At 44.4% G+C, this 21442-nt stretch overlaps 1 protein-coding gene and 1 pseudogene across 3 annotated transcripts; one reads left to right on the forward strand and one right to left on the reverse strand.

The window, feature by feature from the left end:
* The first annotated feature begins 4827 nt into the window (after window positions 1–4827).
* LOC100216956 (ILITYHIA pseudogene) lies at window positions 4828–13419 on the forward strand (annotated as a pseudogene). 2 transcript variants are annotated; one of them, NR_159522.1, is made up of 5 exons: window positions 4840–5168; window positions 5256–5383; window positions 7044–7231; window positions 8261–8322; window positions 12929–13419. The product of NR_159522.1 is annotated as an ILITYHIA pseudogene, transcript variant 1 (transcript). The 2 variants fall into 2 exon arrangements; NR_159523.1 differs by lacking the exon at window positions 12929–13419 and having other exon boundaries at window positions 4828–5168; window positions 8261–8483.
* Window positions 13420–14445: 1026 nt separating this feature from the next.
* On the reverse strand, window positions 14446–19658 carry LOC103634943 (homeobox-leucine zipper protein HOX29). Its single transcript, XM_008657521.4, has 17 exons — window positions 18924–19658; window positions 18609–18768; window positions 18387–18496; window positions 18193–18283; window positions 17952–18047; window positions 17727–17840; window positions 17514–17597; window positions 17286–17441; window positions 17102–17176; window positions 16882–16994; window positions 16569–16767; window positions 16243–16431; window positions 16048–16125; window positions 15776–15910; window positions 15338–15690; window positions 15123–15234; window positions 14446–15017 (listed from the first exon to the last, which is right to left on the reverse strand). The coding sequence occupies exons 1-17, from the start codon at window positions 19133–19135 to the stop codon at window positions 14718–14720; spliced, it is 2577 nt and encodes an 858-aa protein (XP_008655743.1). The 5' UTR covers window positions 19136–19658; the 3' UTR covers window positions 14446–14717.
* Window positions 19659–21442: the final 1784 nt, after the last annotated feature.

Genomic DNA, 21442 nt, shown 5'->3' on the forward strand with positions numbered 1-21442 from the left:
TAAAAACCTTTCTCCCCCTTTGAAAAGGAAAAGGGTGCCATAAGAAAAAACTAAAAACTAAAAAATAAAAAATAAAAAAGATTACATCAGGTTACACATAATACCGCTGAAGCTCATCCGCATTCCAAGATCTAGGAATGTCGTTGTCGTCCATATCCTTTAATCTGTAGGATCCGGGTCTTGACGAAGATACTACCAGAAAGGGGTCTTCCCACTTCAGCTGTAGTTTGCCCACTGTGTCTGGGTTAGCCACTCTTCGAAGCACCAAATGTCCTGGTTTAATGTTCTTCAACCGAACCTTTCTATCACGCCATTTTATTGTTTTGGCTTGGTATTTATTGATGTTTTCCATAGCCTGAAGCCTGATCCCTTCTATAGCATCTTTGTCCACAGAGCAATCAGCTTCGTCTTTTGCCGAAGCCACTGTTCTTATTGATCCTGCCTAAGCTTCTTCTGGGGTTATTGCTTCATCACCCAACAGCAATTTGAATGGTGTAAAACCTGTTGACCTTGATGTTGTTGTGTTGTGGCTCCACACCACTTTGATTAATTCATCTGGCCACTTTCCCCTTGGCTAATTGAATATTAACTTCATTATTCCTGTCATTATGATGCCATTAGCCCTTTCAACTAGTCCATTTGATTCCGGATATCGAACTGATGCAAAATGGATCTTTGTGCCAATTTGTTCACAAAATTCTTTGAAAGCTTCGGAATCAAACTGCGTTCCATTGTCCACAGTGATGGCTTTCGGCACTCCGAAGCGACAGACAATGTTTTGCCAAAAAAACTTTTGAATAGTAACCGAAGTTATTGTGGCTAAAGGCTTTGCCTCAATCCATTTAGAAAAATATTCCACCGCCACTACAACATATCTTAAGTTCCCTTGTGCTGGTGGTAGTGGACCTAACAAATCAAGGCCCCATCTTTGCAATGGCCAAGTGGGTTGTATTAACTGGGTTAGAGACGAAGGTTGTTTTTGATCTCTTGCACATTTCTGACAGCCTTCACACTTTTGGACTAACTCCGCTGCATCCGAAGCTGCCTTTGGCCAATAAAATCCTTGACGGAAAACTTTTCCCAGCAAAGGCCTAGATCCAATGTGAGATCCACATAGGCCTGCATGTATTTCCTTCATCAATTCTATACCTTCGGCTCTGGATAAACATTTGAGTAACGGAGAGCAGACCCCATGCTTGTACAACTCCCCTTCTATTATTACATATGGACGAGCTCTTGCCTCTATTCTCTTTGTAACACCCCAGGTGTTTATCGTCAGCTCGACCACGAGTGCGGACTTTAACACGTGATAGCGGTGAATAAAATGGACACTAAATTGTTGGCGAAATTCATGAGGACGAATAGGACGAGCATGCATCCTGATCGTTGCATTGTGTTTGTCGTTTGTGCACAAATATGCTTCTCTCACCTTTATTGTAATAATTGGTGATTGTGAACGAACGTGCTTCCCTCATCTTTATTCCGATAATAAATAATTGGAAAATGTGTGAAGCATTACTATCCTATAAGCAAATTTCTAGTCTTGTTTGTTGGGTCCTTTAGACATGTATTTATGTGGCCTATGGTTCTTCTTAGTTTGACCGCTAGTCCAACTTGTGTTTGTTCTGGTGTGTTTGTGTCGGTAGAATGTTGGTGGTATGTTTGTGTAAACTAAAAATTTGGCCATGTCCTCATCTAGGAGCCATGACCCAAATCGATGTTAATTCCCTGAAATATTTCCCCAGTTTCCAAACGTGGACGAGACTGAATTTTTCCATCGTTACTTTGTGATCAAGGTCATATAAATAGATGTTTAGGTAATCACCTTATTGGACCTAAGATGCAATCAAACTTAAAAAATATAATAATAATCTCGAGTCCCTGATCTTAACAGCCAACTTGTAGCTCTTATGGTCATATTTTCATCCTAAAACATACCTTTGTTCGGTTGGTGCAAGCTGATATCTCTATGTCAGTTTGCGTCTCCATCAGGATCATCTTGTTGCTTTCTCGGTCCAACCTAGGAAAGCAGTGCCCAATCGTTTTCTTGAATTTAATGCCTTTGATTTTTTTTTCATATCTCTCGAAGGCTTATCAATTTAATCTTATGATTGTTTCCCTTCCATTTTTTATTGGACGCTAATTATTGACATGATAATCTCTGCGATGGACATAGAAATACGCTTGGGGCTAAAGTAACAGTCTCCCATCGTACTCCCTTATCAACCAATTTTTGGTTTTGGCCGTATCGTGTTTACTTCACCGGGCCATGATCTATTTGGCTCTCTACTTGTAATCATTCTTACAGGTGGAGTCTCTTTTGTATATTGTCATCCTGGCTCAATCTATTTGTTACCGCGTGAGATTTCTTATTGGTTACGTCTGGTAATGGTGTTATGACTAAAATTCACGGTGCCGCGACGAAACCGAGGGCCTCCTGTGGGTGATCAACACATGGTTGCGCTATTTGGCACGCGCTGGTATCACAATTAGTAGTCATAATCCATTATGAGATTATATCGATATGTTATCTTTGCGCAAATTGTTCTTACCACGTGAGATTCATTATCGGTGCTAGTTCGACGGTGGTGTCCTAGTTAATGACTTATGGTGCCGCGTAAAGCCGAAAGTCTCATGTGGCGGCCGACACATGGTAGTGTTGTTCGGTACGCTGGTATCGAAGTCTTTGGCTATGATCCATTATGAAACTACATTGACATGTTATCTTCCGTAGACTGCTTCCTTTAAATGATTTCTATGTTGTTTGTCAGAATGATCAAGCCACATATGCCATCACTGTTAGATCAAAAGGGTATATAACTCTGATGTATTCCTTGGTAAATTTTCTACCCATTCAGAAATCTCCATCGAAAATCGAAACCTATTTGTGTCTAATCATGTGATAAAATCACCCTTTTCATGCAGAGACTCCTTTCTCTTGATCTTAGTGACAACTACACACATGGAACCTTATGTGTTCTTTGTCAGTTGTCGTCTGCTTGTTGACATCTCTAGTTGGCTTAAAGTGATACATGCTATATCCACTAGAGAAACCACATCCTGAGACACTCGCCTTCGCTCAGGACCGTCTTATACTATCGCTAATATAGACAAGGGTTACACACCTCTCTACTCTTAAAAGTCTTTCGTTTCGAATCTCGGGACGAGATTCTTTTAAGGGGGGAGGATTATAACACCCCAGGTGTTTATCGTCTACTCGACCACGAGTGCGGACTTTAACACGTGATAGCGGTGAATAAAATGGACACTAAATTTTAATTATCTTCGTCTATCACGATTTTGATATCGTATCTGTCTCCATCTGTCTAAATTGTCCTAATTTATTTTGCAAAATTCATACTTGAGTAATCTTCCGAAACATCGAATCCAGTATCATTTGGGTTAAGCCATCGGCGTCTTGCCCAAACTTTAATCCTTGAAATCAGATCGGGTTTCTTAAACTTCATTTGAAATTCTTTCACGCTTGTGTTGCACGTGTCTATCTGTGGCCTGGCATCGTGGCGCGTGGTAGGTGCTAACCGTTGTCTGGACAGCGCACGGCCTCTCGCCCACGTGAGCGATGTGTGGCGTCGCTTCCGAAAGGATCACAATTGCGATGCCGCATCGATCTCGCGTATTTATTTCGCGAAATGCCGAGTCTCTGTCGTTCGGATAGCAGGTGATCTTCGTCCGAACTCGACAGAATCAAATACAGATTTTGAACATAGAAGCTGATGTCGTAGTTCGATCCGAGTTCTCTTCCTTCTGATTCAAACATTCGAGTGTAGACAGTTGGTAAAATTTATTTGCTTCTAGGAGCGTCTAACAAATCGAACACAGTCCCAATATTGTCGCCAGTCTCAGCTTGATCTAAACCATTTTTTTATCTTCAAAATCCTAGTTTCTGAAACTGTATTTATCTGTGTATATTTGTATACAATGATTTCAAGTCGCCTGGTCGAACCCTGGGACCGACCAGGCGACTAGTCGCGATTAGGCGACGACTAGGGCGACTAGTCGACCCCTAGTCGGTCCTAGTCGGTCCCTGGTCGTCCTAGACTAGTAGCTATACTTATATAGGTATATATATATAAATATACCTGTATACATTATATAAATTAGAACAAACAACTAGGATAAACAAAGTAACATATTGCTTCATTGTGATTTGTGACTTACCTGAACCTGATGGGCTAAAAAAGGCCCAATAACTGAACCCTAGCCAGGACGACCAGGTCACACAAGTCGGACGACTAGTCGCCCTAGTCGACGATTAGTCGGACGACCAGGACGACTAGGTTGTCTAGTCGAGTCGTCCACCAAATCGTGCACTAAATACCGACCAGCCCGACTAATCGCGATTAATCGCGATTAGTCGGACGACTTGAAATCATTGTTTGTATAGAAAAGAGAGAAAGAAACATCTATGTTTTTATCCTCTACGTGTCATCTTCCTCTCTTATACTGAGTATGTGTGGTGTTCTAGATAGAGAAATCAAATAGGTTCGAATGGCAAATAAATATTTATCCGATTTCAGCTGAATCAAATATCATCTGAAGTATTAAAGCCGGTATTATTTTGGATCTGTCTGTTTACGTGTCGTCCAAACCTAAATCTCAGATCTCGTAAATATCTATAGGATTAAAAAACTTTATTTCTTTCTCAGCCTTATCTTCAGTCTTCTAGCCGATTCTACCATCTTCAATTCATCCAATTAGATCAACCACCGCTCAGTCCTCCTCTCTTATCCATTTGACGCTTGCTCCGTGGAACTCTCACGCACGTCTCTCCGTCAAGTCCCTGGGCCAGCGCTGCTAGGCCCCGTTGATCCCTCATCTCCCTCATGTCCGGAGCCCTGCTTCTTTTTTTCCCAGCCCTGGTGCTCGCTTGCTGCTCCCCATGGCCGCTAAAATCCCCTGCCCTCTCATGGCCGCTGACCCATGGCAAGCTCTGCCGTCGATCTGCGCAGCTGTCCCGGCATCGTCGCGCAGCGAGCTCCGCCCTGGATTTGCGCAGCCCCAATACACGCCGTCGATCTGCGCAGCCGCGGCCACGACAGCTCCCTCGCATCGTGTATTCCGCCTCATCGCACTCGTCGTGCTCGACAAAATGTCGCAGCATGCTGCACCTTGAACTGTGCAGTCCCGATTGCGTTGTCGTCACCCCGGTGAGATCCCGATGTTCCTTCTCTGTTCAATTCTGCATCAGCGTCGGTTCCCTGCTATTAATTGTGTATGATTATATTTTTATTAAGGAATAAAATCCCTGGAAATTTGGTGGAGAAGAAGGTTCAGTTCAACACTCCCTACGTGTTCGATGATATGCTCAAACCGCTGGTCGTCGTCGTTCTTGCAAAAAAAAATCAAGTCGGATCAGGATGTGGTGAGCCACGTCGTTTCTGCGTCTATTTAGTTAATAAATGGTTTGGTTAGATAATTATCATTGTAGTTGTGTTTGATGTATGATGAAATATTTTGCTTGTGTGCCATGATTTTATTGACGTTATGATTGGATAGAAGTGTTGTTTGAGGGGATGTTTAGGAATTAGGTGCAAATTATACAAGGAGTGCTTTAGAGAGTACATATGTCGAGTATGATTAAATGGGTGTTATAAAACGCAGAGGATGGTGTTGATTAGGCAAGGAATGCTTGATAGATACATTGGTAAGCTGTGGTTAACTAAAATAGAAACCAAATTGAATTCTTGCTGTTCTGTTTGGGACTGCATGACCAGTTTTATTTATGCAGCTAGTTCAATAAAGTAAATCATATTTTCTGTAGAAATGTTATATAGGAAAGTTGTAGATAACTTCTTTATCTTGGTTGTGTTAAAATTTCATGACCATAGGTATAGTAGGTTGAGAGTTATGATTTTTCCAAGTCCAGTTTCAGAATCTGTCCAAATTCTGTACAGGTTTCGAAAATTGGATTGTTTGGCTAAGTTAAATTGGGAATCAGCCCTTAGTAATTATAGAAGAATTGTAGTACTTTCCTTAAGCTTCCCAACAAATTTTGGATCACCCTTTTTGGTGATCTATAAGTTAAGTTACAGCTGTTTGAAGTGCGATCTATGAATCTGTCCAAATTTGGACATCAGAGTCTTTCTCATGTTTTCTGACCTTGATATATATTGAATTAACCTGGGATATTTATAAATGAATTATAGATAATTCTATTAGCTTTCTAAAAAGTCTAGGATCACCTGATTTGGATGCCTGAAACTCTAGTTATGGATTTTTGAAGTAAGTAGTTGAATTCTGTCCAAATTTGGACAGAATTTACGTTTAGTACTGTTTGATATTTCTAAATGTCGAATCTCATTGTGATGATAATACCAAAGTTGTATAGGACTTTATAAGCTTTCCAAAAAGTCTTAGTTTACTATTTTTGGATGAATATCGTGTGAGTTATGAATAAAATAACTGACTGTTGTACTGTTGTCCAAATTCAGCAAGTCTGAAATGATTGTTTGGAGTTTCTTTTGTCTCCAAATTCAGCAAGTCTAAAATGATTGTTTGGAGTTTCTTTTGTGTAGTATGATTAAATGGGTGTTATAAAACGCAGAGGATGGTGTTGATTAGGCAAGGAATGCTTGATAGATACATTGGTAAGCTGTGGTTAACTAAAATAGGAACCAAATTGAATTCTTGCTGTTCTGTTTGGGACTGAGTTTAGAAAATTAATTAGATTGCATCTGCTCTTAGTCTAAGTTTTATTAGACCTCCGATGGTATATTTTAACTATGGGTGATAGTGTGTGTTTATAATTTTTCTTACTTGATAATAGCATTAGATCCAATTAAACAGGAGAAACACAAGTATTGCAATTAGTGTATAGTTTACCATTTCGTGATGTTTTGTATTAGGTCCAGTTAATCTAGAAAGGTGTAATTATTGCATTTAGCCATATGTCGATAACTAGCGGTTGCTGATGAAGTGTTATAATGTCTCGTCATTAAGTGTTTAATTCATTTCTGTGACAAATTATTTAGTCTTGCTATTACTTCTCATATTTAAACATGTGCATCATGCATTTCAATTAGGTACGCTAGTTGATCACGTGATGCGGAAATCGAGCTGAGTCGACCACGAGATGCTGTTAAGCGTGGGCTTCTTCGCAAGGAGATACTGATGATAAACCTGAAGATGGATAATCTGAACGAGTGCCAACACAAAAGGCTGGTCACCAAGTGATCGTCATCTAACAACACTCACTTAGTGTTTATCCCAGGCAAGCCCCGGTGCATTTGCCACCTCCCTTGTGTTTACAAAATTTTATCACTTATATGCTGCATTAGGTGATAGGAGTTGAGTGATTAAACACTTGATACATTACCATCCTTGAAAGGTTGATTACCACACTTTGTCACCCGTTTTATAAAAGCTAGAGATGCTTAGTCTTGCTGATAGATTAAGAAACATATTTTTGATCTATGACTCATGTTTTTACAAAAAAAGAAAATGGGCTTGGGATAATGAAGGCATCAAGACGTTGATAAATTCATTATCCAGGTATGGCCCCTCTGTCAGGCGCCAAAATTTTGAAATAGTTTAAAATGGGACCAGACGTTGAGCAGGAAAGGTCGCCCGTCTGTGTCGATTAAGGACCGTACCGATTGTTGGCCTGATGATCTAGGACCTTTTAACTGGCCATATACCTCGTCATGGGTAAGCCTGAACCCGGCTATTCCATACGTGAAAAGACAACCGCACACTGGGCGTGGGAGATGGTGGGAGTAGCAGTTGCCCTCCTGGCAAGAGGCTGGATGGTAGGGTAATGTGCTCCCGGGTAGCGCGGACCGGTTCATGTAGTGGAGGATCCGTGGGAATGGTTGACATATGCAAGTGTTAAGTGCTACATATGTCGTGTGGTTGGAGATCCCCAGCTGGGTATTAATCGATTCGGATCGCCGTTACTTCTCGGATATGAAGATTGGATCGCTGCCCTTCATCGTAGATAACAAGCGAAACAAAATTTTGATTTTAAAAGAAAGTTAGTATAGGACAAGTGAATGCTCTAGATTAGGCAAATCTAGATTCAAAAAAAGTACTTAACTTGTGATGTAAAATTTTGGCATAAGGATCCACTACTAGTAAGCTTTTCTGCAAAAATGAGCTTTTGAAATTTGATAAGCTTTACCTTGATTCCCGACAAACCAACATACCCTTGAGAGTCTTTTCTTTAGTCGGGTAAGTCTTGCTGAGTAATTGCGTGCTGAGTAATTGCGTACTCAGGGTTTTATTCCCTATTGTTTTTCAGGTTGTAATTTTGTTCTGTTGTGGATGGTGCTAAGTGCCGGTGGGCTCGGCCTTCTTATATAAGTATATCCCTTCTATAGTTTCTTTAATGAGGATTGTCACTTAAGCTAGCATGTATTTCAAATTTACAAATATTCTATAACATTTTAAAATGTAATTCTTTTGAAACACTTTCTTTTGTAATCACTCCGATGAGGTATAATAAAATCTTGATAAACTTGTAATCATTTTATAATAAAGAGTTTATTTCCGCTGCAAGTGTTTGTATGTGAGTTATGTTTACTTAATCCTGCGATCTTGGCGGTAAGTGGTTTATCCGGGGTCCTTGGGACACTCGGACAGATCCTGTTAAGTTATTTGGTGCATATGCATAGCTGTTTGAGGTCCTTGGGATAAGGACAGGTGCATGTGGGCCTAATAACTTGGGAGGTTCTGCCACACTCTTGTTATAAGCTTCGTCATCTGAAAGGAAGTTACCCTGAAGGTAAGAGATGATCTCGGTTCTCCAGTCTTCACTATAAACAGGAGATATATTGAGGACTGCTCTTTCAAGGAGTTCAACCGAGGGTGCTTTTATTGTTTCAAAAAATACTTCCGAAGGTAAGGGCAGCCCCTGTGATGCTGACTTGGCTAGCAAATCAGCATGTTCATTTTCTCCTCGAGGAATATTTTTTACAGAAAACCCTTCAAAGGAAGCTTCAATCCTTCGGACCGTATCTAAATACTTCTCAAGCTTCGGGTCTCTTGCCTTACAACTCTTGTCAATATGACCAGAGATAACCTGGGAATCAGTTTTAAGAACCGCCCTTCTGATTCCCATTGCCTTTAACTTTCGAAGACCCAAAAGTAAAGCTTCGTACTCAGCAATGTTATTTGTGCAGCTAAAATCGAGTCTTGCTGCGTAACAAGTTTTAACTTTGGAGGGTGCGACCAACACAGCGGCTGCTCCTGCCCCGAAGGTTCCCCAAGAACCATAGCAGAATATTGTCCATGCTTCGACATCTTTACTCGCTTCTTCTTCCTGAGCCCCTGGCGTCCAGTCAGCAATGAAGTCAGCTAGCGCCTGGGACTGAATCGAAGATCTGTGCACATAATCAATGCAGAATTCATTGAGTTCCGCAGCCCACTTTCCAACCCTTCCAGTAGCTTCTCTATTTCTCATAATGTCCTTCAATGGTTGTGAAGAAGGGACAATTATATTGTATGCTTGAAAATAATGCCGAAGCTTTCTGGAAGCCATCAAAACAACATACAACACCTTCTCCAATTCTGTATAATTTTTCTTTGATAAACTAAGAACTTCAGATACAAAGTATATTGGAGCTTGCTTTTTGACTTGCCCTTCAAGCTTTTCTTGGACAAGTGCCGCACTTACCGCTGAGTGCGAGGCTGCCACATATAACAACAGAGAAGCCCCTGGCGTTGGTGGAGTTAACGTCGTTAAGTCTATCAAATATTGCTTCAGCTCTTCGAAGGCTCTCTGCTGAACTGGACCCCATTGAAAAACTTCGGACGATTTCAGCACTTCGAAGAATGGTAAATTTCTCTCTGCTGATCTAGATATGAATTTGTTGAGAGATGCCAATCTTCCTGTCAATCGTTGAGCCCCCTTCTTTGTGCTTGGTGGTTCCATTCGAAGAATAGCTTCGATTTTATTTGGATTAGCCTCAATCCCTTTTGTTGAAACTAGGCAACCAAGAAATTTCCCCTTCTTTACTCCGAAAACACACTTTTCTGGATTCAATTTTAGATCGGCCTATCTAAAATTAGCGAAAGTCTCCTACAGATCAGCAATGTGATTTTCTTACTTCGTGCTTTTACAATGATATCATCAACATAAGTTAGCACATTTCTGCCTATCTGAGAATGAAGAACCTTTGCTGTCATTCTGCTGAAGCTTCCTCCAGCATTTTGAGCCCCTCAGGCATCCGAAGGTAACAATATGTTCCGCTAGGGGTTATGAAGCTGGTTTTTGGCTCATCCTCCTTCTTCATCCAAATCTGATGATAGCCTGAATAACAGTCCAAGAGACTCATAAGTTCTGATGAAGCTGTTGCATCAACTAGGGAGTCTATCCTTGGCAATGGGAACTCATCCTTCGGACAAGCCTCGTTGAGATCAGTGAAATCAATACACATCCTCCATTTGTCGTTGGCCTTTTTTACCATAACAGTGTTAGCCAGTCATTCTGGATATTTCACTTCTCTGATGACTCCGGCACTGAGGAGTCTTTTTACTTCATTTCGAGCACCTTCGGTCTTGTCATCAGACATCTTCCGAAGCCTCTGCTTTCTGGGCCTAAAGGATGGATCAACATTGAGCGAGTGTTCAATAACATCCCTGTTGACGCCACAAAGATCGTTAGCCGACCATGCAAAGACATCTTTATTGTTGAACAAGAATCTTATCAGGGTTTTCTCTTGTTCCTGAGACAATTGAGATCCCAGCAGCACCTTCTGCTCTGCGATATCTTCGCATAAAAGCATGGGTTTCGGCTGATCGGCCGAAGCAGCCTTCTCCCTTCTATGCTTGTACTGCTCACAAGCTTCGGCTTCATCTATATTGTGGATTGCCTTTGAATCAGTCCAATTCCCCTCGGCCTTTCTGGCAGCTTCCTGACTCCCATGAATAGCAATAGGTCCCTGATCCGAAGGTATCTTTATGCAAAGATATGCTGGATGAAGAATTGCTTCGAAATCATTGAGTGTTCCGCGACCAATGATAGCATTGTAAGGATACTCCATGTCAACAATGTCAAACACAACTTGCTCAGTCCTTGTGTTGTTGACGAATCCGAAGGTCACTGGCATGGTAATCTTACCAAGTGCTACAATCTGTCTCCCTCCGAAGCCACAAAGAGGGTGCGTAGCATCATGAATCTTGTCTTCGGGCTCTTGCATTTGTCTAAAGGCCTTAGCAAATATGATATCCGTTGCACTGCCTGTATCAACCAAGACATTGTGGACCAGAAATCCTTTGATCACACAAGAGATAACCATAGCATCATTATGTGGGTAATCCTTGAGCTGAAGATCCTCTTGAGAGAAGATAATTGGGATGTGAGACCATCTTGACTTGATGAAGGGTCCTTGTACCCCTACATGTTGTACTCTTCTTTGCGCCTCCTTCTTCTGCTTCTTGTTAGCCGGCTCTGAGCATGAACCACCTGTTATCGGGAGAATCAGCTTTGGAGCCGAAGCAGTTACAGCTTGGTTCTTGAACGAAGCCATTAGCTCAAAAAGTGGAAGTGAGTTCATCGGAGGTGGGCGCTAATGTTGGGGACTTGTTCTCAAGTGCTATGAATTAGGAACAAGGCAACATAGAATGTCAGATGTTAAAGCCCTTCGTCCGCTGAAGCATTATTTCCCCAAGGATTTAATGAACTTCGGACGAAGGTTGTGGATAATATATCACGAAGGTTGCACCTTCGTGATCAAAGATAAAACAATGCAAAATGAAATATAAAATATAAAATATAAAACGTTACATAATAGCAAGAATAAATAAATTCAATTATTTTGTAATGTGAACTTAGATATCAAAACATAATGTTTAGGCACATTTGTACCTTCGCCTTGGCAGAAAATAATAATTCCAGAGTAATACGTCAGCAGTTACAAGATTGCGTGAACAGGAAAGGAGTACTGTTCACCTATTTATAGGCACAGAACGCAGCCTGTAAGAAATTACAATCATGCCCCTTACAGAAGATCACAATTATAACTCAGACTCTTATGGACTAAAAAGTAATTCCATCTTTAAGTTGGTTCGGTCCTTCGTCTTTAGACATGCTATAGTGTCGAAGCTTTATGAGCGGTAGCTTCGGTATCTCATATAAACAGATTTGTCGAAGGTGTTTTCTTCCTCCAGGACCTTCGGCGACGAAGCATGATCCCAACAGGTTACAAGAACTCTAAAGGGTGTAGTGTAATCATTCGTATTAAATCTTATAACTTTTAAGATCTTTGATGATACCTCGAAACTAAATCTCTTTGTATTAATGCTTTTGTAACACTGTTTTCTCCCGACAGCTTCTCAAACTAGCAGATGACGATTGCTTAGCCATGCTGGATCTTCTTCAATCACTGCTTATAGATCATTACTTTAGGTCTAGCTCAAGCATATGAATTGGATTTTGTGTGTCAGACCAGCACCTTTCTTTTTTGCTCTCAACTTATTTTTTCTCGAAAACACGCAGGAGAACTGCGCCTCATTATATTAATAAGAAAAAGAAACCAGGGTCTAAAGGAAGACCTAATAGAAAAGACCCCTTACGGGGCCAGAAACATGCATATAGGAAGAAATCCATCTAGGAAAACAAAGGAAAAACCCACACACTGCCAGGGAAGTCCCTATGGCTCAGCTAAGGGGGCTGCCAGGTAAGAAATGCCTTTTGCCCTCGCTATTTCCCATCGATGCATCTCCTCAAGCAGGTATTTCTTATTCTAAATTGTTGAGTTGGAGAATATTTTCCAATCCAGTCATTGCTGCAGTTACATATATTTGGCTTGAATGCTCTAAATTATTGACCTTGTTTTTCTTATTCTAAATTCTTTTAAAATATTGATGCACACAGTTAGCTTCTTACTACTGAAGAAATATGTCTATAGCATGTATTGATTCATTGTCCTTTTGTACAACTACTAATATATCTACTTTGCCATCCAAGCTCGGAGGTGAGAAGGTAGTTTATGATGCTACCAAGAAAATCTTCTCAAGCTCCAGTGGTCTAGCCGAAGATATTCTATTCTTATTCACAGATTGGTTGTCACTACTGGGAGAGATTGTCAATATTGAAACAATGGTACACACCTAATTCTTTGTATTCCTCTTGCAATCATCTGCTTTCCTCTGAATTTGCTTGGGACTCATGTTGGGTACTTGTGTTTTAACTATAGCCTACCGCAACTTGCTTGAGACTAAATTGCTTTGTTGTTGCTGTTGAATCCTCTGCTACTCCAAGCTTCTTTGATGTCGGGTGTAACGTTGTAACTGGCTATCGTTGTTGGCCGAACATTTGGCTAGCGTGGATGATATATATTGCAATGTGAATCCAATAAGCAGGAGAGTGATCAATGTATGTAATCGTTGTACACTAACATTTGTCGAATATTTTGTATATCGTTTCAAGGCACCTAAATATTTTCTAAAGATTTGTATAAGTTTGTAGTTTTTGTGATATATAGAAGTCCGTATAGTACAGTGTAGTGTCGAAATAGCTAGATTAAAATAACAATTTATATATGTCTAAATCATAAATGGATTACGAAACGTTTTCTCACAACAGTATAACACACATTTATACATACGTTATTTTGATATTATATGTTTCCGTTGCAACGCACAGGCATTCACCTAGTACCTCTATATTTATAGAGGAGGGGCTGGACACGTTACAAACCAATCTCTCGGGCTAATCCCACGAATTTAGCTAACAACCGTAGTAAGAAACTCGGAACCCTGATTGGCTCTGCGCGCACGGGCCATCTGCACCACCAGGGCGGACTGTCCAGTCTCAGGGCTGAACCGTCCGGTCTCATTTTGGTGCTCAACACGTAGTACGCAAAAAGTTAACGATATTTTATAAATCATAACTAATAGATTGAGCACCCTTGTAGATCGACTGAAAAAGAATATTTATTATTTGAGAAATTTTTGAAATCACAATCCATAAAAAACACTATTATTAGGAGCAACTCTAACAGACTAAGTATAAATCCTAGCTAAATTTAAAGTATTGAAGGCTATAAAAATGATAGAGGAGTTCAACCTAGGTGGATGTATCCAATAGACTAGCTAAAATAAAAACTATAGAACGTTTTTGTCCTTCCTCGCAGGAGCATCCAACAATCGCGTTTGCCAGCAATCAGCCTGCCATCACGAGTGTGAGTGTGAAGACCGCGCCGGGCCATGAGGTATGCAAGCTGACGGTAGGAGTGATCTGCAGATCGTCGACATGATCGAGACGGCCAGCCGCTCGCCCGGTTCAGTCAAGACTCGAACGCCGAGATAATGAAGGCTGTTGTCGCGAGCACATACATGTCTAACACATTTTTCTCTAGGCGGTTAGAGGTGCTCTAAGATCAGTTAAAACAAAATCTATTTTTCTCTCTCTAAAAATACATACATGTCTAACACATTTTTGACACATGTTAATCTTATTATAATTATGCAATCCATTTATAATAATCAAAACCATAAAGGAGGGGCCATGCTAGCTTCACCATCAAACAAAAAGTCATTCTTGTTTGACATCACACGATCCATCCGTGTACAATACTGCTATTCAGGTCCTTCCTTCTACCATTTCACATTTTTCTTCAAAAAAAAAACAAAAAAAAAACCGAAACCATTTTACATCCCAATAACCAAAGGGCGATTTGAGACGTACGTACCCTCAAGCACGTCACCGATCAACTGATTTTCCCCTGAGCGCGACGGACCTGGTAGCAGACGCGTCACACAAACGACCAGTTGACGAACATGAAGCAGACGCAGTGCACGCCGCCGCTGCCGTCGTCGAGCACCTTCCACGCCAGCGCCTTCTCGTACGACACCGGCCGGCCTAGGCCCGACACGCACATCCCGCCGGGGACGCACGCGAACCCCTGCTCCATGACGCCGGGGAGCTCCGCGCACAGGTTCTTCCTCCCTTGGTCGTCGAACACTCTCTCCAGCGCGATGTCCTGCAGCGCCACCAGCGTCGTCTCCAGCATGTCGAGCCCGGACTGGTTCGCGAACGTGAACACTGGCAAGGCCTGCGTGGGAACGTCGAGTCGTCACCGTGGCAGCCCTCACTTGCCAGTTCCCACTCCACAAGCTAGCAACGTTTTAGAATGATGCAATGCAATAGAGCAGCGAACCTTGAGAGAGCAGCAGAGTATAGCGCCGGCATGGTGCCAGAGAGTTTTCAGCACTGCTTCACCACAGCCGCTACCGTCTGCGGATTTGATAAGCTCAGCCCCGAAATGGAACCTGCACAAGCAAGCAAGCAAGCAGCAGCAGCATAAATCCAAGTATCTAGAACGCAAGCTAGGTGTTCGATCAGGGTACATAGAGAGAGAGAGAGACCACAGACCTGTAACTCTGGCAGATCCATCTTGCAAGCGTGGCTGCCTCCGGACCAGCAGCAGGAGCACCGTGGCTGACACCGCTGCCATGAGGGACGACCAGGCGCGCGGAGGAGAGCGCCAGCGCGATCCTCTGGACCGACGCGACGATGCTCCGCACGTACTGCCTCGCCATGGCTGCGACGCTGTCCTGCAGATGGCTCTCGAAGGCAAACTGGAACACGATCGTCATCACGGCCTTGGAGCCGGCACAAGCGGCGGCGGCAGTTCCAGGGCCGCCGCTCCCGCTTGTCCTGCTTCTGGGAGTTCCGGCTTCGAGGGTGGAGGCAAGGTCCAGCGTGCACTTGGGGCTGGACGTGTCCTGACATGACATGTGTTTGCAGAGGTAAACGAATCAGGCGAAGTTCATCGATAGCTGAATCTCTGAGTGACTGGTGTGGGCTTACAAGAGGAGCGTCGATCGGGATGATACGAAAGCCGGATGGGAGCAGTGGCGAGTCGTCGCTGAACGATGCGTCTATAGGGGCAAAGATGAGCTCTGAACAAGTGCCTGCCATGTTCTCGTCTACCCCGTTGTACATCTGCCAACCCAGCAGTGTTGGAGAAAACACAAGTTATTCAGCTACCAAGCTTCACAGCTCAAGCTCTCTTGTTCATGGTGAACACTAAAACTAGAGTCAGCGACACAGACGTCGTACAATCGAAAACTAAGAGTTACCTGCAACAGAAACAGATCACGGTGCAGGAGCGCGTCTTGGTAGTTACCGGCATTTCCTACTTTTATAACCTCGAGGAACTGGCATGACAAATTAAGCAATGAACACATCAAACAGTAGAGATTTTTTTAAATAAAAAATAAAAAATAAAAAACTGGAGAGATTGATTGAGGTCCACAGTAGAAATAGGAGCTTACTTCTTCAGGGTCAAACGTGTGGGCTAGAGGAAGTATGACCTGGCCACCAAACCCTCCAAGGCGAGGAGGAATAGGCAAGCTGCAGAAATCCGGTTTCATCGCAGAAGCGAAGAACGCGTCTAGATTGCTGTCGGCCCACTGCGACCGCTGCTCCCGCATGAAGCGCAGGAGCTCTGGCGGAGAAACGTCCTAGCAGACAGATAGATAGAGGTAGGGTTTTCATGTGAATCAGATGAAGCGGAATGCTCCGACAGTGTGTACAGATAAAAGGACAACAACAACAAAAAAACAGATTCTAACTGTAAGGCGAAGGCGGCGAAGCTCACCTGCAGCAGCATCGATGCCTTTGCGCAGAGCACACTGCTGCTGCCAGTGCCGACTACAGGTCCGTTACTGAAAGTTGCATTGCAGCTGACCACTCTACTCGGGGATGAACTGACAGAGACGCAGACATCGTCCACCCCGTCACTTCCGACCACAGACCACCCGTCGTCAGCGAGCCCATTGAGAGCTTCATTGAACCCTCTGAAAGAGTGTGGGGAAAAAAAAGAAGTACAGTTGTGACTAAAGAAGATCCATGGCAAGAACCATCAGCATGCATCCTGTCGTCGGCACCGTTCAAGTTCAAGACCCCCAAACCTGGTGAGCTTCTGGCTCAGAGCCCGTAGAGAAGCAGGCTGCCGTCCCCACCCGCCGGTTACCACAGAATGGGCGGTATCTTCGTGAGCAACCTGCCTGAGATAGCGCAAGGCCTGGATTTTGCAACAACGGCAAGAAAATCAATCAGTCCCCCCCCAAAATCGGTGTGCTATCTATGTGAGAGGGAACAGCAGAGAGGCTGAAGTCCATGGTGCAGTACCGCCATTGACATCTTCTGAGCAACCATCGCAGACGACTCGTACAGTGGGCGAACGACTTCGGGCACGCTCCAAGGCTGAGAGAGAGAGCAGATACATACGAGTAGCTCAGGTTTTTTTGCTGTGGATGAACTCGCGCTAAGTAATCAGCAACTGTCGCCTTATTTTTCTGGATTCCATTATTACCTCCAGGTCCATGTGATCAACGATGTGTATGACGCTGCCTCCGCCGTCGCTAGGCCGGACCAAGAACCCACTGGGAAGCATCTCGCCCCTGACAAAAGGCTGGACGAGAGGCATGCTTGGGCCGCCCTGGTTGGCGCCGAGTGATCTCTCGCATACCTTCGTTAGAGCAACCAAAAGTCAAGCAGCTAGCTTGCAGCTTGTTCATGGAGCACTCAGCAGTCAGCTCACCACTAAGCTTCCGTCGTCGAGAATGGAGGTGTACCGCAGCAGCCAGAAGTCGCGAGCTGGCGCGAGCGTCGTGGGGGCGTAGAGCTAAATTAAAAAGACGACGACACAGAAACCAAGCAGGTTTGAGAAGGCTGTTTCCCTTTGAGTTCTGTTAATTAATTAATTAATCGATCAGCTTATTAATGCATTGGGTCAGCGGTTGGCGAATAGGACCTGCATGTAGAGAAGCTCGACTGTGCCACTGGTACCGGCAGGGAGAACGTTCACCACTTCCATGGATCGGCAGTCTCGCAGCCACAGCGGGCGGTCCTTGAGGACCTCAGCGACCTGAGCACGCACGTACGCACCAGCAGTCGGCAGTCAGCACTCTCGGTTATGTATACGCAGGGAAGTGAAGCAACAAGCAAGTGAAGACAGAGAGATCTAGAGAGAGCTTACTTTCGCAGGCTCCATGCCCACGAGGCCGCAAGCTCGCGCGGCGACACCGGGGCAGCCATGCGAGATGGCAATGATTCCAATAGAATCCGGACCAGGCTGCAAGGGTGCCCATGGAATGGAGAGTACGTAGGCAAGAACGATGGAGCAGTTCAGTTAAGCCGCGCGAGGAAGGAATATAATAGTGATTCAGAGGCAAACAAGCAAGCGAAATAGTAGTAGTGATTCAGAGGCCGTGACCAACCTTCATCCCGGGCATCTGGACCCACTCGACGGCGGTGCCGGTGGCCTTGGACAGAAACTCCGTCAGTGTCTCCTCCGCTATGGACATGAGCCTGCAGAGAAGAGACGCTCATGGATACTGCAGGTTGGTGCCAGCCATACTGCCATGGCAAAATAAAGGCAAAAAAAGGCAGGCACGGGCTAAGTAGTACGTACCCGGCAGGGCCCGCGTCGCGCGGCTGGGCTTGTGGCAGCACCGCGGCCACGTTCTGGGGGCCGCTGGTGACGACCGACTCGCAGCTCGTGTCCGTGGTCGCCAGCCCCGCCTGCAGCAAAGCAACGGCGGAGGGGTGAACACAAGCACAGCGGTGCTGCTGCCTGGAATGGAAGGTGAGGGAGAGGGAGAAGGAGTTGAGCGATGAGGGGGAGTACGCGTACGCTCTGCGTCTGCTGGCGGTAGTAGCCGTTCTCGTAGACGAGCTGCGAGACCTGCTTCTGCAGGCGGTCGTTCTCCTCCATGAGCAGCTTGTTCATGGCCGTCAGCTTCCGGTTTACCGCCTGCAGCCGGGACGACTCCTTCCGCTGCTTCTCCCGGCACCTGCGTGCGTGCGTGATGCGCGCCGGTGGAGATCGGTTAGTTCGGGGCCATGGAGGACGACGACGGTACGCGCGCGGGTGGACAGAGCCGGCGCCAGAGGAGAGGAGGAGTGGCTCACGTCACGTGTGGTGTGATAATTACCGGCCGTACCGTACCTGCGGTTCTGGAACCAGACCTTGATCTGCTTGGGGTCGACGCTGGCGAGGACGGGGCAGTCGCGGACCAGCTGCTGGCGGCGCAGCGAGCTCGGCTTGGGGCACTCGTAGTAGAGCCGCTCCAGCGCCTCCACCTGCTCCGGCGTGTACCGCACGTACTTGCTGGCGTCCATGGCCGCCGCCGCCGCCGCGGCCTCCTTGGCCGTCACCATCTGCCTCCGACTCGCGCTCGCTCCCCGGCCCGCCGGCCGCCGTCGCAATGGCACAGCAGCCAACAACTGAGTACTCGATCGAGCGGCCAGCAACACCCAGACGACGACCCCCTACTCTCCTACTAGCTAGCTGAGCTACAGCTCTGGCAGCTGGCGGCTCTGGTAGCTATAGGCCTATAGCCTATACTCCTATAGCAGGTGGTGGCTACTAGCTTAGTAGCACTTGTGCTCAGATAGCTCGACGACGTGGTGCTCAATGCAAGTGATGAGGGTGTGGGAGGCATGTGCGTGGGCGTAGCCGTGGAGTAGGGAGTAGTAGAAGAATAGGGCCGGGCCGGGTGGGGTCGGTCATGGGCGGAGGAGGAGGGGGCGAGAGGCCATATGGCCGGAGCACCGGTGCCGCTTTCCTCTAACGCCCGGACATCGGCAAGCACGAGGAGGATTTGGAGCCGGGCCGGAGCCTCTGCCTGCTGGTGCTGGTGCTGGCACACATGCAAGGGCTGGGCTGCTGATGTGTGGGGCTTCTTCGCCGATATGATCGATCCTACTGGTACTTTGAAAACGAGAGGCGATCGAATCGGCCGTGGAGCCCGCCTTCAATTCTTCCGCTCGCCGAAACGATGGTTCCGTGCTGCAATGCAAAACATCTCTTCTGGTAATATTATATCATCAATATTCGCCGAAAGCAGGAGACCCGTACCTACATTCCAATTCCATACCATGGCCGCCACTTTTTTTAAAAAAAAAATCACTATATAAATAAACAGAGAGAGGGAGAGATAAGATATTTCATACCTATAGAATATTTAATTATCTCCAAAAAGTTCGAATTTTCGCAGCCCTGGTTAGAAACCCTAAAGCTAATAGGTCAGCTAATAAATAAATTGTTAACGGGAATGAGATGCTAACTATTAGCTAGGGCTGTATTTCGAACCCCCAAATTAATAATAGGTTGGTCGGGCCGCTAACTTCCCTATTAAGTTGCATGTACTAATCAGTTTAATCAAAAAACTTAATCTGATGAAAGGAGGTGGAGAATTCACTTATGTTATATTCTAATACTTTTCCTCACGTCGAGCCTCTTTTAGGTCCCTGACGTGAAATATAGGAGCGAATAACAATTATTTTATTTAATTGTGCTAAACAGGATTCGAACTTGAGAACTCTGGCTGCGATATCATATTCAGTTGCATGTTCCAACCAGTTTAAACCAAAAGCTTAAGCTGACGGAGAGTGTCCCTAATTCTTTTTTTCTTATATTTTTTCTTTCAAATTTAAATGGATTTCACACCCTAACCATGACACAAGCAACATAAATTTGTAAAAAACACAAATTTCTTGAATAATGAAACTAATTAAGGAGGCGATGTGGCGGGGACGAGATGTCGACAGTGTGTGTGTGTGGGGGGGGGGGGGCAACAACGAGAGGGCGGTCCCGCAAGGCGGAAGGAGGACACGTACAGGAGTAGATGAACATGTGAGTCTCAAAGGAATAGGAAGGTCTTTTACAAATTTTTAACTGGTTTTAGCTAGGTTAAACCAGCTAATGATCCAATTATTAGCTAAGATGTTAGGTACTAATTAGCTTGAATATTAGTTGGGGTGTTTAAAATCGCTTGAATATTAGTTTGGGTGTTTAAAATCGCTTGAATATTAGTTGGGGTGTTTAAAATCCCCGTGAATAATTTTAATGACTAACTATATTAGAGGTAGGGTTCCAACATGACCTTAATTCGATGAAATGAAACAGGGCGCGAGATGCTAGTTTATACCACGAAATAATTGAGGGCTTTCTGCACATGCTTTAGGAGAGATTCCGAGCTTTTCTTCTTTTTTTTTCCCCTTGCTTGTTTTTCTATCGCTAGAATACAACCTGCATCTTTTCCTTTTTCCCGTCACGCCGATAGAGAGAAAGAGGAGGGTACCAGAATAAAATTTTGGCAGGCGAGCAGTTGCAGTGCTTAAAGGAATCTCTTTCCCTTTTTCTTTTAGCACTCGCTCCTTTTAATATTTTTACTTACCAGCAGCAGCGCTCGACTCCATACAATCCATCTCAGCGCAGGGCGTGAATTTTCTTTGCCTATAATATTAATTACGGTGTTCCAGCACGAAAAAACTGAGAAATCACTCTTCTCTATTTCGAACTTGGACAAGATACATAAAAAAAAAGAGCGCGTTATAAGTTGTAGAGTAGAAATATAGGCTAGTGATGCATAAAATTAATTTCCACCCATAGTCCTATAAATTTAAGGTAAGCTTATAAATTATGTCTATATTTAAGTGGATGAAGATAAATCTAGACATATA

Source organism: Zea mays, chromosome 8, assembly GCF_902167145.1.
Source record: "Zea mays cultivar B73 chromosome 8, Zm-B73-REFERENCE-NAM-5.0, whole genome shotgun sequence".
Classification (NCBI taxonomy): domain Eukaryota; kingdom Viridiplantae; phylum Streptophyta; class Magnoliopsida; order Poales; family Poaceae; genus Zea; species Zea mays.